The sequence below is a fragment of the Ambystoma mexicanum genome, chromosome 8 (genome assembly GCF_040938575.1).
Source record: "Ambystoma mexicanum isolate Mex_15411 chromosome 8, UKY_AmexF1_1, whole genome shotgun sequence".
Taxonomy (NCBI): Eukaryota; Metazoa; Chordata; class Amphibia; order Caudata; family Ambystomatidae; genus Ambystoma; species Ambystoma mexicanum.
The window spans coordinates 1,242,859,701-1,242,874,833 of NC_090929.1; the positions used below are offsets into that span (position 1 = coordinate 1,242,859,701).

Below are 15,133 nucleotides of genomic sequence, written 5' to 3' on the forward strand. Positions count from 1 at the left end.
GAAGACAGTAGACATGGGCTATGATCTCCAGAACCCACACATCTGAAGTAATGGCACGCCATTCTACAAGATGCTGCGCCAGCCTCCCCCCCCCAACCGGCAAACCATGGCACATGGCCTCATGACTGAGCTGAAGCGGCTGTGGCATTGCCTGAGGGTAAAGAGGCAACTGCCCGAGCGGCCTTGGCACCACGAGTACCTTGTTTTCCACTGCTGGTACTCCTACGGTGGCCCCTTTGACTTGCAGCTCCTCTCGATCTACCAAAGGAAGAGTAGTATTGAAATTAACCCAGACTCCATTGCTGTCCCCTAGGATGAAAAGGCGGAGGTTGGCGAACTGCAGCGCTCAACGACTTTGCTGCAGCTTTGGAGGTCTGCAACCTCTCAAGGCTCTTGTTAGCCTTGCTGCCAAAAAGATGTTCACCATCAAAGGGCATGTTGAGAAGCCAGGCTTGAACATCAGGAGCAAACCCAGACTTCCGCAACCACGCAAATCTGCGCATTACGGTGCTCGCCGCCATGGACCGGCTGACACAATAGGCCATGTCCAGACCCGACTGCATGGATTCACACATGGCATCCTTTCCATCCTGAACGAGAGCAAGAAAACCATCCCGTTCCTCCCCTTCGGGAATATGTTCAGCCGCCAAAGACACACAATTCCACAGTGTGAGTGAAACGTGCTAAGGCACACACAGAGTTGGCTGCCTGCAAAGCCATACCCCCTGAAGAAAACACTTTCTTCGCCCAGCCATCACAACGATTGTCGTCCCTATCAGGAGGGATGGTAGGGTACGACGCCTGTTTTGCTGGGGCCGTTGCCGCCTGTTCCACCAAACTCTCCGGAGTGGGGTGCGTAGTCAAGTAGCTGGGGTCGCTACTGGCTGGACGTTATTTTTTCGGCAAAGACTTGCTCACTGCTGGGAGACTCTCCGGAGCAGTCCAAGCCGCTGCCACCCTTCTTTGCAAGGCCATATGGAATGGCAGAACCGGGTCAGTTGGTGGACGTTGGTCCAAGATATTCATCAGGTCATCCTGCAGAAAATCCACTGGTGGCGCAGACCACCCCAAATACTCCATCACCCTCAACATAAGCCGCCGGTACAAAGACTCGGCATGCGTGACAGGCTCAGGCCTACCGAACTCCACATCCGGAGAGGTGTCCAGACCACTGGCGTCGTGCAGAGACTGACGCAGGTCTTCCAACTGGCTATGACCAGATAAGAGGTAGCCGGGAACCTCATCAGGAACCAACCGTTCTTCAGATCCTTCATCCACCTCAGAAATATAATCAAGAGGCTAGAATAAATTCCTGGATGAGGGCACAGAAAAAGGCACAACCACGTTTTTTGACTTGGCCAGATCCTTCCTCAGGGTTTCCACCGATCTCTGGGGCACCTCCGAGAAATCCTCCTCGAAAGGTGTCGAGGGCGTCAACGTCGAGCGTGGCGCAGATGGCTTCGACACAGGCCTCGAGGGCGGAGCCCCGAGCGTGTCCTTCGACAGCCTCGGTGCCGATGGCATTGATGGCTTCCTCGGAGACGGAGCCTCAAGAGAGTCCTTCGACGGTCTCGGTGACGAAGGCGTCAACATCGTCTTTGAAGACCTCACAGGATCCGACGGTCTTAAAGGCGTCGAGGACCGGGACCTGCAGCGGGCATGGCTAGAGAGATCCACCTTGTCCGACCAGGACCTCGAAGGTTCCCGGTGATCGCGCCGACCGCTCGAGCCCGAAGGCGTGCGAACGGTGGCTCTAGCACGTTCCCTGCTGGCGTCTTTCGACGGCACGGAGCCCTGCGACTGAAAAAAATCGCCATCCTCTCCTTACGAAATGAATCCCATTCTGCAGGAGAGGAATGCTGTTGGGACAAGCAACCCGCCGACAGGCGGAGTCCTCGGACGAGGATGGGGACGGCAACCTGTGACGGCGCTTCCGTGAGTGCCTCGAAGAGGCAGAGGAATGGCGAGACCCAGTCCGGGACCGAGACCCCCTGGACTTACGCCGACGATGCGGAGAGTCACCCCTCGAATCGTCGGTCGAAAGCCCAGTGGATTTCGACTTTCGGGGCTTGGGCACACTACCTACAGAAAGCTTCTTCTTACGCTCCCGAAAGGCCTTCGATGTCAACGACTGGCACTCGTCACAATCGTCCGTGGCGTGGTCCTCAACGAGGCACCAGAGGCAGGCGTTGTGCGGGTCCGTCAGCGACATCTTGGAATCACAGCCCCGACACTTCTTGAAACCCGGCCGTGGGGTAGAAGAAGACGGAGACATGATCTCACAAACAAACAGGTTCGAAGAACCGAAAGAATATAACTCAGAAGAACCGAGGCGCGCCGAGATCTCCGAAGCGAACACGTTCACGGAAAAAACGGAACTGAGGCTACGGGCGTTGTGCGTCCTACTTATAACATCAGGTGACGTCGGCTCGACGGAGGCCCTCGAGGACAGCGTATCGACGTCATCGACGCAGGATGCCGAAAATGTTCCGAAGCAGCACAGCTGTGGTGATTACCTGTGATAGATATGGAATACGTCCGAGGAACCAATCCCCTCGAATGGTCCTTCCTTATGAACATGTCATCATACTACAATCAAGCCTCTCAACTGCCTTGATATGCACCAACTCTCCACATAAGGAACAATACTGTTTTAGGTAGTGTGTGTGCATCTCCAGTGATGATACAAAGGATATGGGTTTTACCTTGAATTGTAACTATACATTGCACCTACTAGCCAAGCTGTTCAAAGACTATCTAGGTGAATAAATATATTATATTTGTGCTACCAATGCATATTTTTGGTTACCTTCTGACTGGGCAGGGCGATGCCACATGGGGATTATGCTGCCCGCTATTACAGTAAAAGATAGCTATTGCTATTCTCTCACAACATAAGTGTTATGTAGTATAGGATGATACTGGACCACAGGTATTGGGAGATATTCTTAAAGTGATTATTCCCTGGTATAGCCCTTCTGTTGATTCCAGATATTTAAGTAGATTGTCCTGACTGCTAGAAGCCACTATTAGTGAAACATGAGTTGAAAGCTGTGCGCCTTGTAGCAATGCAGAACAGAGTAGTACGCGATATGATTTTGGCAGAGAAAGGAGGATTTTGTCAGATTATCTGGAAAAATGCTCTTAGTTCATAACGGACTCCTCCCCCTCAGTGGGGCATATCATTAATAATCTCCAGTGTTACGGACCAAGCACACTTCCCTACGGGTAAATTAGACATTGGTGGATCTTTACGGTCCTTAATGACATTTAGGTGGAAATTGTCAGTTATTCTGGTTTTATTGGACATTTTCCTTTTCATATGTCTTTGTATTAATTGTGTGCCTGCCTTGTGCCAGACATTACCTTCATGTCTCTGACTGCAGTCAACTTCAGTATCCACCAAAAATGCTTTTATTATGCAGGAGAATGTTATTAGAGATATGCTAGCCATAGATGTAACAGATTTACTTACTGATATTACATTATGATGATAGAACAATGATCAAAGGACCGGTTGTGGAAAATTGTTTTAAAAAAGGTAACTGTAAGCACCATGTAAAATCAATGAACATTAGTTCTATTATCTTGTCTGGTTAGTTCTGTGCACACGGTTACAGTTTGCTTGCTTTGCAGAAAAAAGAAACCATTTGCTCTGCATGTTCGCATTTATTCTTGTAGCAGGCTCCATAAGTAGAAATAGCCAGGCGACAGGAAAGAACGCTATATAAATAACAAAATACAATACAATATAGCAAACTGAAACCCTGGCCCACTGCTCGCATTTAGCCTTGAATGCCGGTCATAAAGTGATGTGCACCAAATGTATAAAGTTTGTTTGTTCTCATAAGAACTTCACAAGAGGCACGGACGAAGCAGTTGCTCATTTTCTGGCTCCGCTTAAGCGTGTTATGAGCAAACGTTCTATGAAGCTTTGAACTATTCTGTGCTGGTGCCTCATTAAGCTGCTGATGGACACAGGTGGGTATTAAGAAAAGTACTGCCCACAAATTGGCTACCCCAGATGGAATCTCGTTGCAGTTGAGATCCAATTGGACTAGTCTGCCACGGTCATACATCAGGCAGAGGTCGGGAGGAGGTTGTGGAGCGCACTGCGCGAATTGGACAAGAGGTTTCCTACAGCCACAACTGTCACCCGCCAGCTGGTCTCTTCGACACATTGATCTCTGAGACCGAGGTTCCCCTGTCTATGTTTGGAAGGGAAACTTGCACCCCCTATTGAAGTGCTGGCACAGAAAACTGCAGAAAAAAAGGATGAGACTTTTTCATGCACAGAGTGTGATGATTTAATGCAGAACGATCTTGTGCCGTCTGATGTTCTGAATGTGTAATGTTGTATTTTCTATGGGAGCATACTGTTAAATGAGCCACAGAGAAATACAGAGATACACCTAGTGTACACAAGTTAAAACCATGGGATGGATGAATCATGAAATGGCTGTGCGTTAAGTGGTTGTTTGTTCTCATAATAACTTCAGAAGAGTAACAGACAAAGCAGTTGCTGGTCGTCTGGGCCCCGCTTAAGCGCGTTATGAATGAACTGTTTCTATGAAGCTTTGAACTCTTCTGTTTTGGTGCCTCATTAAGCTGCTTATGAACACAGCCGGGTAGTATGAAAAGTATTGCCCACAAACCCATTATCATTCTTTCTGAATACAGCTGAAAGACTAAGCTTCTACCAAACAAAGGTGCTGCCCCCAAAAAGTCATCCCAGACGGGATTATTTACTACTTGGAAGGAAATGTCCCAAAACCCCTTTCTTCACTGGCGCAAAGTCTGCTACCTGAAGGCCCGAACTGAGTCTTCCGCTTGAGCACCTCTAAATCTTCATCAGAATCACTGCATGCGTCAGTATATGGCTGAGTGGCAGTATCCAACCCCACTAGCTGCTGCTAGTGTAGGTGCAAAAACTCAGTCCAGTCCTCAGAAGAATCATAATCCAAAAAAGACCACAAAACGTATTATCAGTCCCCTAGAACTGGGGATCATGCATCTTTTGGTGGTGAGACTACCATTTGTATCAGAACCACCAACAGAGTTTATCATTAACAGGGCAGAACATCTTGTCAAAGATCTTCTTTAAAAAGATATGATTATATGCAATCTCATGAAGGTCCTGAATCAGCCAATAACCCTGTGAGTTTTAAGTTGGATGATTAGAAGAGCTTTTGCACTGAACTATATTTCCAAGCAAAGTTTGTTTCTACATCAAGGAAAAGCCATGTTACAAGGACTGATTTAAGAGTGGCCACAATGGAGACAATTATCTCCTCCAGGATGGGCATTGGTAAGTGGGTGCAAGTGGGGAGGACACAATGGATTAAGAAATTGATTCATAAGAGAAAGACAATTCCTTTTTGTTACTTCTCTGAGGAAGACCTTCTGTCAAAGGCAAACTCCTCCTGGAGTGATTTCTGATAAGTTCACAAAGAAGTGGTACTAGGAGTAAGATTAGGCTCAGCCAGCATCTTAGCACGCTGTTGCTGCTAGGCTATAATGGAATCAGTGGGGATGAGCCCGTTATAAGGCACAATGGGAAACGTTAGCCGAATAAGGCTGTACCTCTACCATGCGTGGCTCGCAGAGTGGACATTAGTCTTGAAGTCAAGAGTTCTTCCTGTCTGGGAAGAACAGGTCACGGTGGGCAAAACCTATGAAAAACACGCACTCCTTATTGTGCTTCCTCGCAATGAAGTCTTGAAACTGTCAGGGATTAGGAGATCCGAAGTTGACCGGCTACAGTGAATGCAGCTCTCTAGCCCAACCTGAAGTGTTCTGTATATGTTTGACAACTTTTTACACAGTACTGCAATCCCAGTAAGCAAGATGACAACTGGTGTGGGTGAGCATTAGAGACCTGTAAACGGAAAGAAAACTGCTTTTTATTTTAAATCCAGTAACCTGCCACGGGAGTGCAGGTACTATGGATTGTAAGTGGTTACACACAATACACTTGCTGAAAACACCTGCTCTTATCAGCAGAAGAAAGGGGATTAAAGGAAGAGGAAAGCCACGAGATGGGGTGAATGGGATAGCCTGGGGAGGAAGTGGATCCGCTGTACACAAGCAAATGAAGGCGTGTGTACAGTGCAGCGAGTCGGAAAACAGTCAAGTAATCATAAGCAGTTGCATTTTGCTGTGGAATTCAGTTGAATACATAGAGTTTGATCAAAATATTTACTTCAAGAATTCCAAAATGGAGGAAAGTTAGATTTAAATATGAATTACACATTTCTGTGAAAAGATTCTGTACATACCGCTGGCTGCAACCTCATTTGCTCTTTTGCCTTGCGTAGTTCTTTCCGCACTTTATATATCTGGTGTTGTGCATTCTGGTTATCCAGCTTTTCATTTTCCAACTCTGTAGTACATAAATGAATCTTGAAACAGATTAAAACAAAAGGTGGTAAATGATTGGAAATAATGGTAATATAAGACATGCGGTATTGCTGTAGAGGTCATGCCACTAAAAAATAGAAAGTCATTTCATATTTCACAACGGGATGCAACTCAAACAACGGAGGACTTTAGGTCCAATCTACCACACTGCTTTTGTGTGCCTTTCAAACCGTATACCAAATGGGTCGATCAACATCTACCAGGACATCGAAAGGTACAGAATGAACATAGTATGTCATAAGTGTAATCAAGAACCTCAATGTGATAATACTAAGAAATACGGATAGCTAATTGAACCATTTTAGGTTAATCACATTACTGTGGGTGTCAAGAACCATGGCTCCCTTGTTTTTATAAGGGTTTAATTGTTTGGATTTTAAAACAGCATGGGTGCTAATTGTGAATGTTCTTATTTTGTAAATGGAGAAATCCGAATAAAGTATATTATTGCTGATCATTATGCAATTACATTGCTCTAATACACCTACACATTTCCAGAACAGAATACCGTGTGTGTCCAGGAGAACAATGAGTTACTTACCTAATGCAATGGATTTATTATGATGGGTACCATATTTTTTCACACATTCACCATCCTACTAGTACTAAAGGTATATACTAGAGGCCATGGTATAGTGCCTTAGGTTGTTTATATATCACTTACCACCACCCAGATGCAGTTTAAACATGCTACAGGTAAAGACTGAAAGGTAGGGTGTGAAAGAAAAGGAAGCAAAGGTCAAGGAAGCAATACTAAGTTCTGAAGCTACTTCAAAGCGATATAAAGGAAGACTGGTTGGGTAGGTGGGTTCGGAGTCAAAGAGCAGGCTGAGGTTGCAGAGCAATGCCATAGAAAATAAGTCCATATTATTAACCTTGCAATGTGTAATAAGTGCATGGGGACTTAAGAGTGTTCTTTTGACTGTGTGGAGAGGGTGAAAACGAAAGGAAATAGTGGTGTGCGCTCCCTTAAAATGATTGAGGCCCCAATGTCAGCTGGGCATAATTGCAGTGGCAAAGAAACCAGCAATCGAAATATGAAAAATGTAGCTGACAAATCCATCAAAAAGGCTAAAGAAAATGTTTGTATATAAAATAAATCAGAAACAAAAGGTCCTAGCAGACAAAACCAAGACAACAAAGGGGTAAAAAGAATACAGTACCAGGATAGGGACTGCCAAGGCCCAGTAAGACACTGAAGAGTCCCAGCTATGCAAGTCATTCTCTGGTTTTAAGACCCTCAAATGAAGCCCCCTAACACACTCCTATTTTCCAATGATTTCATTGAAGCTCCATTATACATAGAAAGGAATGTGCACAGATCAATCACAAATAAGTTGAAATACAGTCTTTATTGTGACCTAGTATGAACGGTACAAAAATAAAGTTGAGTTAAAAAAGCAAATAAGAAACTGAAAGGCCAGAGCATGGACATATGGCTCAGTATATAGCAAAGAAGCCTAGTGGCTGCACAGCCTGTGCATCCGACCACCTACATACTCATACAATGGCAGAAAATCATGTAGAACACTTTCTTCATGTTTTTCTGAATGTATGTTACTCTTTCAAGGGCAGTCAAATTAGACATTTGTAAGCGAGGACTCAATACTGAGATTATTAAAACATTTCCTGCTGCTTAGAAGTTGTTTTTGACTATCGACACTGCTCAGAATTTCCGACTGTTTTTTGTTTTTGATGTGAGGTAGGGCATTCTAGCAACATGCAGTCATAGACCATTTTATTGGTGGAGAGCTTGACTTTCAGATTCAGAACCAAAGATAATGGAATTTATTTATAGCCCACCAGCTTTTGCCCCAGCTCATCTGGTTGAAAAAAAGTTAAATGTTGCCGTTTTCACTACGATCTAGTAAATTCTCCACTGTGTCCTTTGCTCGATACAGGTTTGTTCAAATTTTCTATATGCGTTACAGCAAATTCTTTCAGTGGTTTGAGTTGAATAATCTGAGTCCTGCAGCCAAGGCATTTTTTTAAAACTTCTGAAATGAGGCACATCTTCTAAAGGCTGGTGCCGGTCACATTTTAAGGTGTGGAACTTCCATTTGGATCCCCAAAGCTCAACTGTAAAGAAACCACCTTTGATGTGGAGATTCTAGTCTCGCAAGATTCAGAAACTCCCACTACCAGAAACAATCGTTGGAAAGGAGCATAATCTCTAAGTGAATGAGAAGGAAACAAGGTAGCAACCATGATAACGGATTTGTTACTTTGTCTCCTCCAGTAACTCGACGAAAACTTCACCCTTGAGGGGCGTAGAAAACTCCGAAACGGATCCCCGTTGATCGGATGTAGAAACGGTGGAGCTTGGGGCTCTATTTAACCGAAAAATGAGAAAAATCTCCTGAAAAAGCGCGAAAAAGCAGCAAAAGCTTGAGAGCTACAGCGCGAGGACTCCCAACACTTGAACGTGCGGTAAAAATCTGAGGATGGCTGCCAGAGGCGGGGCTTAGGGAGTGGGCAGTCATTGGCTGGGGGCAGTATGACCCAGAGACCAGTGATTGGTTACTACTAAGAAAGACAGATCAGAAACGAAACTGATACTGATTTTTTTTTCTATACCGAGGATTCCCAGCCTGACGACGGGGAATATTCATGAGCATGTGAATCCATGCCAGACCCCATGCTGGAGAAGTGACCTTATATTACTTTAGGTCAGTCCTCTGAGAGACAACCTGGCCATGAGCCCACGACCCAATCGGGAATAGTATCACCAACATCACTCAGGTGCTGACTATTACCCTGAAGCCCGCCCAACGGGAGGAACAAATACTTTTCAAATGTCAGGCAACCCAGCCAGAGTTAGTCCGTCCTAGGGGAGCCAGTAAGAAAGACATCATGGGGGAGACACCACAAAGTCTTTGCAGAATCACGGCTGACATCGGGAGAGGTGCCAGAAAGAGCAGCAGACCCTGGGTGACCACCTGAAAATAGAATGCAGCAGAATGCGTTGCAGAGAGGAATCCTCGGTGAGGGGTATGATGGGGGAAGCCGGGCAGGGGGAGGATAAAAGGAAGTCTTCAAGGGTGAATAGCAGAAGAGATTGCCCACAAATCAAGTGAGAAGGGTAATAGATTGAAGAGAGTGCCAAGGGGTCTGGGAGTAAGAGTGGGAAGGAAGTAGTAGAGGGGAACAAAAGACTATGAAGGAGGAAGAGTTCACGGAAAGGGTTGCCTGTGAAGAGCTAGGAAAAAGGTACCACCTTGGAGAAGGAAGAGAGGCACCAGCTGGGAACGAAGTCATGAGGGTAAGATGCACTAGAGAATACGACTAGTGGGAAGGCAAAAGAAGAAGACAGACAAGTTTAACAAATAGGTGGAAGAGAAAAACATCCCTGAGAGAGCAAGAGAGAGCAGGCAGAGAAAAAGAATGGTGGGCACAAAAGGACCAATAAAGACAAACTAGAAAAAAAGAGAATTCAAGAGAAGTCAGATGTAGTGGTGGTAGAGTGTGGAGGTAAGGAAATACAATGGAAATAGAAACATACCATCAGGGAACTGGAGAAAATGACAGAGCCGAGAATAGGGAGGTTCTGAAGGACCACATTAGTCCAGGGGACAGCATAGAAGGCTACAATTCGAGTCTTTGATATACAACTCACTGGACCCAAGAGGGACATAGGAAAAACAGAGAGGAAGGTAAGTCCCTCCAAAGTCACTATGGGATGGTTCTATGCAAGTTGTTAGAGTTCCCCATAGGAAATAATGTGGCTTTACCGACTGGCATTGCCTCTGTTAAAGTAAAAAGGAACACAAGCCCCAGTTCTACCTCATAGGTGTAACTAGGACAGCAACTGCTCATAACAGCAACTACTAGCATCTCAAATGTGGCAGGAATAGTCTTTAATCCAAAAGGCATGACCCTGAATTGAGGTGCAGAATGTAATCTACTCCTTAACACTCATTCAGGGATATTTGCCAATATCTACTGCTTAGGTCAAAGGAACGCAAGTGTGTTGCAGTACCAAGCTGCTGTTAATTGAAGGGGGTGAACACCTGTCATGGTTATGGCATTCAGAGCCCTATAATCCCCACATAAACCAAAATCTTAGATCCTTCCTTTATTAGCAGAACAATTGGACTGGACCATGGAGTGGACCTTATTTTGCCCAAAACCATGTTGCTCCTAATTCTGGTAGGGACACTGTACCTTCTACAGTATCTATGTTATGTTGTTGACACCAACGTGTCAAACCTGGAGTTAGTGAGATTAGGGCAGCAAACTATCCAGGGCAAGTTTGGTACTCCCTTCTGAGGCTTCAGGGTCAGTTCAGGGGAGGATTTAGCTCCCTTAATGGAGCCATCAGAAGGGTAATTAACAGAAAATAACACTTTTCTCCTCTTCTTTTTCTGAAGCCAGGAGTAGGGCTCCATTTCATTCCTTCAATCTATTCACAAAGAAAACCTTAGTGGTCTCTCTGGGGTGGCGTAGGTCCACAAAATATTTGCTCACCAATTTAAGAATTCAATACAGACAAGCTCTTTTATCCTGTATACAATAGTCCAATAACAGCAAGATAAACATACTGCCTTTGGCTTTATGAGCGTCAAGTGGTCTAACAATGTTAATTCCTACCCAGAGAGTTGTCAGGTGGTGTGATTGATTGCCATCTGCGAGGGTGTGAAAGCCCTGTTTTTTTCTTAATTTTTATTAAAATAAAATCATACGGTAGTTATGTTTCTGAAAGGGAGGCCTGCTAATCAGACTCATTCAAAAAGCTCCATGCCAAAATGATGACAGCATCTGTGCATCCCCGACAGCCTCAGAGAGACAAAGTCACTGCAAGCAGAGGTATCAATTTAACATCTGGGCTTCTGGTCTAAATTATAATTGTCTACCTTAATCTGGTGACAGTTAAATTTAACATCTGAAGGAACTTCTGGAAATGACACCACCCTGGAAAGGGTAAAAAGAATTAAGATCGATCTGGTCCATTTCAATCACAAAAAGATTTACCCATATGTAACAGAGGGACATACATTTGGTAACAACTTCCAAGGCTTCAATAGTAAGAGATGAGTACATTTCCGCAATACCTCCTTTAGCTCCAGTGAGGATGGCAATGCCAGCACTAATGGAGCGAATATACAACAATGTCCCAACAAGTGTAGAGGCCAAGGAGGCACTAACAGACAGACAGAATATACCTTTTTTAGGTCAGGGACCAAATCGAGGGGAGTGGAACTATCAAATTTCATACCCGAAGCAGGTCCAGGAAGCAATGGTAGTTAACCTATCTAACTATTTACTGAGTGAGGAGGCTATTCTAAATAAAGGCCTGAATTTTGTCATCACAAAGAAACAATACTTTTGAATTCAGGACAGAGTTTCACACTTTTATGAGAAAGGTTCAGCTGAATTAATTTTTTTCGAATCAAGGGGAATTTGAGAACACCAATTATAGCGGTCTCTGTAATATGTCCACCTTTAATGCCCCTACACACAGCTTCTCTCCAGAATCGATGGTCTTTGAGAAACAAGTTTTGGAAGAAGTGTGCAAATTGGACAAAATGGAACACAACCACCACTCCAACTTCAGTAATGCACAACGTACTCTTATGACCAAAATGGCAAAAAATCAAGAGGTGCTAGTGAGACAGGCCGACAAGGGAGGCGCTATTGTGTTGTTGAACCGTGGAGATTACATTCACGAATGTGTGAGGTTGCTATCTGACGAAAAGGAGCTATTTACCCCTTGATTAGTGACCCTTCTCCAGACTTAATGCAGACCATCAAAGAATTTTTTTGAAAAAAGAACAAAAAAGAAAAAAAGAATCTGTTTACAACAGGCGTGCATATAATGGTGCTGCTGAGTATTTTTAATACGAATGGTTACAATGATGGCCTTGTGTTTTGTTTAGGCTCATGTTGAGAGTATATAGATATTTGGAAATAAAAGTGACAGACACATCTACTGTCGTTCGGAGACCTGCATGAACACGATAGAAATCACTTGGAGTTCATGAGGTGAGACTGGTGGCAGCTAATGATTGTGCAGACAGGCAAACAGTGATTAGATTTGTATGGCCTTTTCCATTTTCTGCACATTTTTACAGAGAGTGTCATCTATCTTTCTACCTGCACCAAAACACCTATTGCAAGCATTTCATATGGGACGAGGCGAGGCATATCTTAGCATGATATACACCGGTGATGTTTGGAAGTGTATAGGGTGTTGGTGTGCTACATCTTGATCGAATTATGAGGAGGTCCTTTGTATCTGATGTCGTTTACAGGAACCAGAGAGTTCATATGCTATTGATGAGCATTATATAGAGTAAACAACTCCTATTAACTGGGAATTTGGCGAAGATTTCAATTTGTTGAAATGCTGCGGAAGTGCCATTCAGAGGTATCTTTCAAAATATGGTATAGGGTATGCTTTAAGGGCATAGTCTAGGTATCCTCCACACTGCATCTATTCAGGTGGTGGGGGATTGTATACATTGGGTGCACATTGCTCAAGTCAGTGATTGAGGTCTTTTTGTCTCTCTTTATCCCAGGTTTTACCGACATTTCACCAGTGATGCTTGCTACCCTAAACACAAAGTGTTGAAAAAACCTAAATCTTAAAAAAAGATCCCTTGAAGAATGTTCTGCCATTTCGGCGCTAGGAACAGAAACATGTTGGGAGTTTTAGTGTAGAGATACTTTGAATGCCTAGTTTACAGTGTTGTCAATTGTGTCTGATAATTGTATGGTTTTTTAATATTGTTAATGTGATATGTATATGGAGTCATTAACCGCTTTGTGAATTTAAGGGTGTTTTAATGAATTATTCATAGTACGATTGAATACATACATTGAATCAATTTTTGAGGAGTACTACGTCCATTTTTTCAGAACGATTGGTATTAAGAGGGACGAAGACATCACTTTCTATGAGAGAGTATCTTTAAAACAGAGCATCTATCTTTTTTCTTATATGTACATTTTGGTCTACGCCTGACTGTAGAGAGAGGTCGATTCTGGATAGGAATCTATCATTGGGGGTATATGGTCTACCTGTATTAGGTATATACGGCAGGTAAATTTAAGTCATGTCGGTTGTGACATGGAGACTGATAAGAGCATGCAATCATGAAAGTCACAAAAATCTGATACTTCAGCAGTGCCTGCCCTGTGAGCAGGCTTCCGTTCTGGCAGGGCCGATGTGTGTTGTCGTTTAGGCAGATTTTTCCATAGGTGCCATGTGGAACAATAGCCAGAATGCTGCTTACTTTGATTCCCCAGTAGGGAGACGCACCTTCCTGCAGGTCTTCTGTGAACGGTGCTTCACAGGCAGCAATCAGAAAGTCCTCCTCACACCGGGGTGCTGATCACTGCAATGTCATTGAAGCCAGCATATATGGGAAGGGGGCGAAGTTAAAGTAACTAGAGAGGGAAGGTAGGCTTGGAGAAGTGTTCCACCACCTTGCTTTCTCTTAGGGTTCTCTTTTTTTCCTATCCCCTCCATTTCATGCAAGCAAGGCATACTGTGTGTGATGTCATAAGGTAAAGGGCTCTTGTTACAACAATGGGAATTGGATCCATACAACAGGATTGCATTGGACCAAAGCCCTGTGGCAATTAACCTATAAAAAGAAGCGGGACACCCGGTTATTCTTTGATTAATCTTCGGATCATTGAGCGAATAAATCAAATTTGGACCTCTGCTGAGAGAGCATTCCATTGCAAAGGCCACTGACAGAGGTGAATGCAGAAAGCATACACAGCAGAGGAGAGCTGTGTCTTCAACCATCCCATGGGGTGACTGTTGTCAGATAGAGGCCTCACTGTAGCTGTGCTGGTATCAGGACAGGGTCACTGGAAGTGACTGATCCCCGTAAAACCAACCTTCTTGGAATGGGTGTGCCACAAAGGGCTGACTTTGCCGAGGAGCCAGTGGATCACAAAACCAAAGTAGCCACCCCCTAGCTCTCTCTGCATCGAGGAATCATCGAGCCGAGTTGGGCACCTGCTACACCTTACAAGCTGCTGCACAAAACCCGCTGGAGCCCTTTATGACCTTGACATTTGAACAGTCTTCCGCATCTCTGAGTTCACTCAATGATGACGTCAGACCTCTGAATTCGAGATCCACACTCTCTTCTGGAATCCTCAATTCGACACTACTGCCCGGTCTCCCGCTTGTTCGAGCAACAAGCTGACAGTGTGTTGAGCCAACCGAGTCTGCTCACCACCGCAGGCCAGTCTCTAGTAATCCGCACCCGAGGCCGCTGAGACTTCCAGCGCCGCCAACCCGACATGAGCTACTGTCCCCAGTCTGTTAGACCTAGATGCTGAACAGCACGACATTGTGGGACATGTCAAGCCCCACAAATACTAGTCCGGTGCCAAAAACCTCCAGACACGGGATTGAGGCTGAAAATCACTGCTTGATGCGGTTGAGCGCTCAAGCAAGCATATAAGATACTGTGAAGATGCCCTGACCCCCCGTCCACTTTCTTGGCCCCAGGATGAATTTAAGCCTCCCTTTCTTAACATAAAGACACATTATTGAACATTAATACTGCCAATTAAATGCCTGAACAGCCCCACAACCCTTCTAATCGACCCAGAGTACTATCCTACAACAGTATGCATTGTCTGCATTTGTTTACAGTGATTGTCTTTTGCTTGTGTTTTTAGTTTGTTAGTCGCATTTTTATTGTTAAATTAAAAGTTTATATTTAAAAAACCTTGATTGGACATTTTT

General features: G+C 44.5%; 1 protein-coding gene across 5 annotated transcripts in view; it reads right to left on the minus strand.

Moving 5' to 3' along the window:
• Positions 1-15,133, minus strand: part of CEP55 (centrosomal protein 55) — a 682,821-nt gene that overhangs the window by 113,022 nt on the left and 554,666 nt on the right. For 3 of the 5 annotated variants that reach the window (XM_069611356.1, XM_069611355.1, XM_069611357.1), the window contains exon 8: positions 6,279-6,401. The exons of the other annotated variants lie outside the window; for them this stretch is intronic. In XM_069611356.1, coding sequence (XP_069467457.1) covers positions 6,279-6,401 — 123 coding nt within the window. The remainder of the gene's footprint in view (positions 1-6,278; positions 6,402-15,133) is intronic. 5 annotated transcript variants of the gene reach the window in all.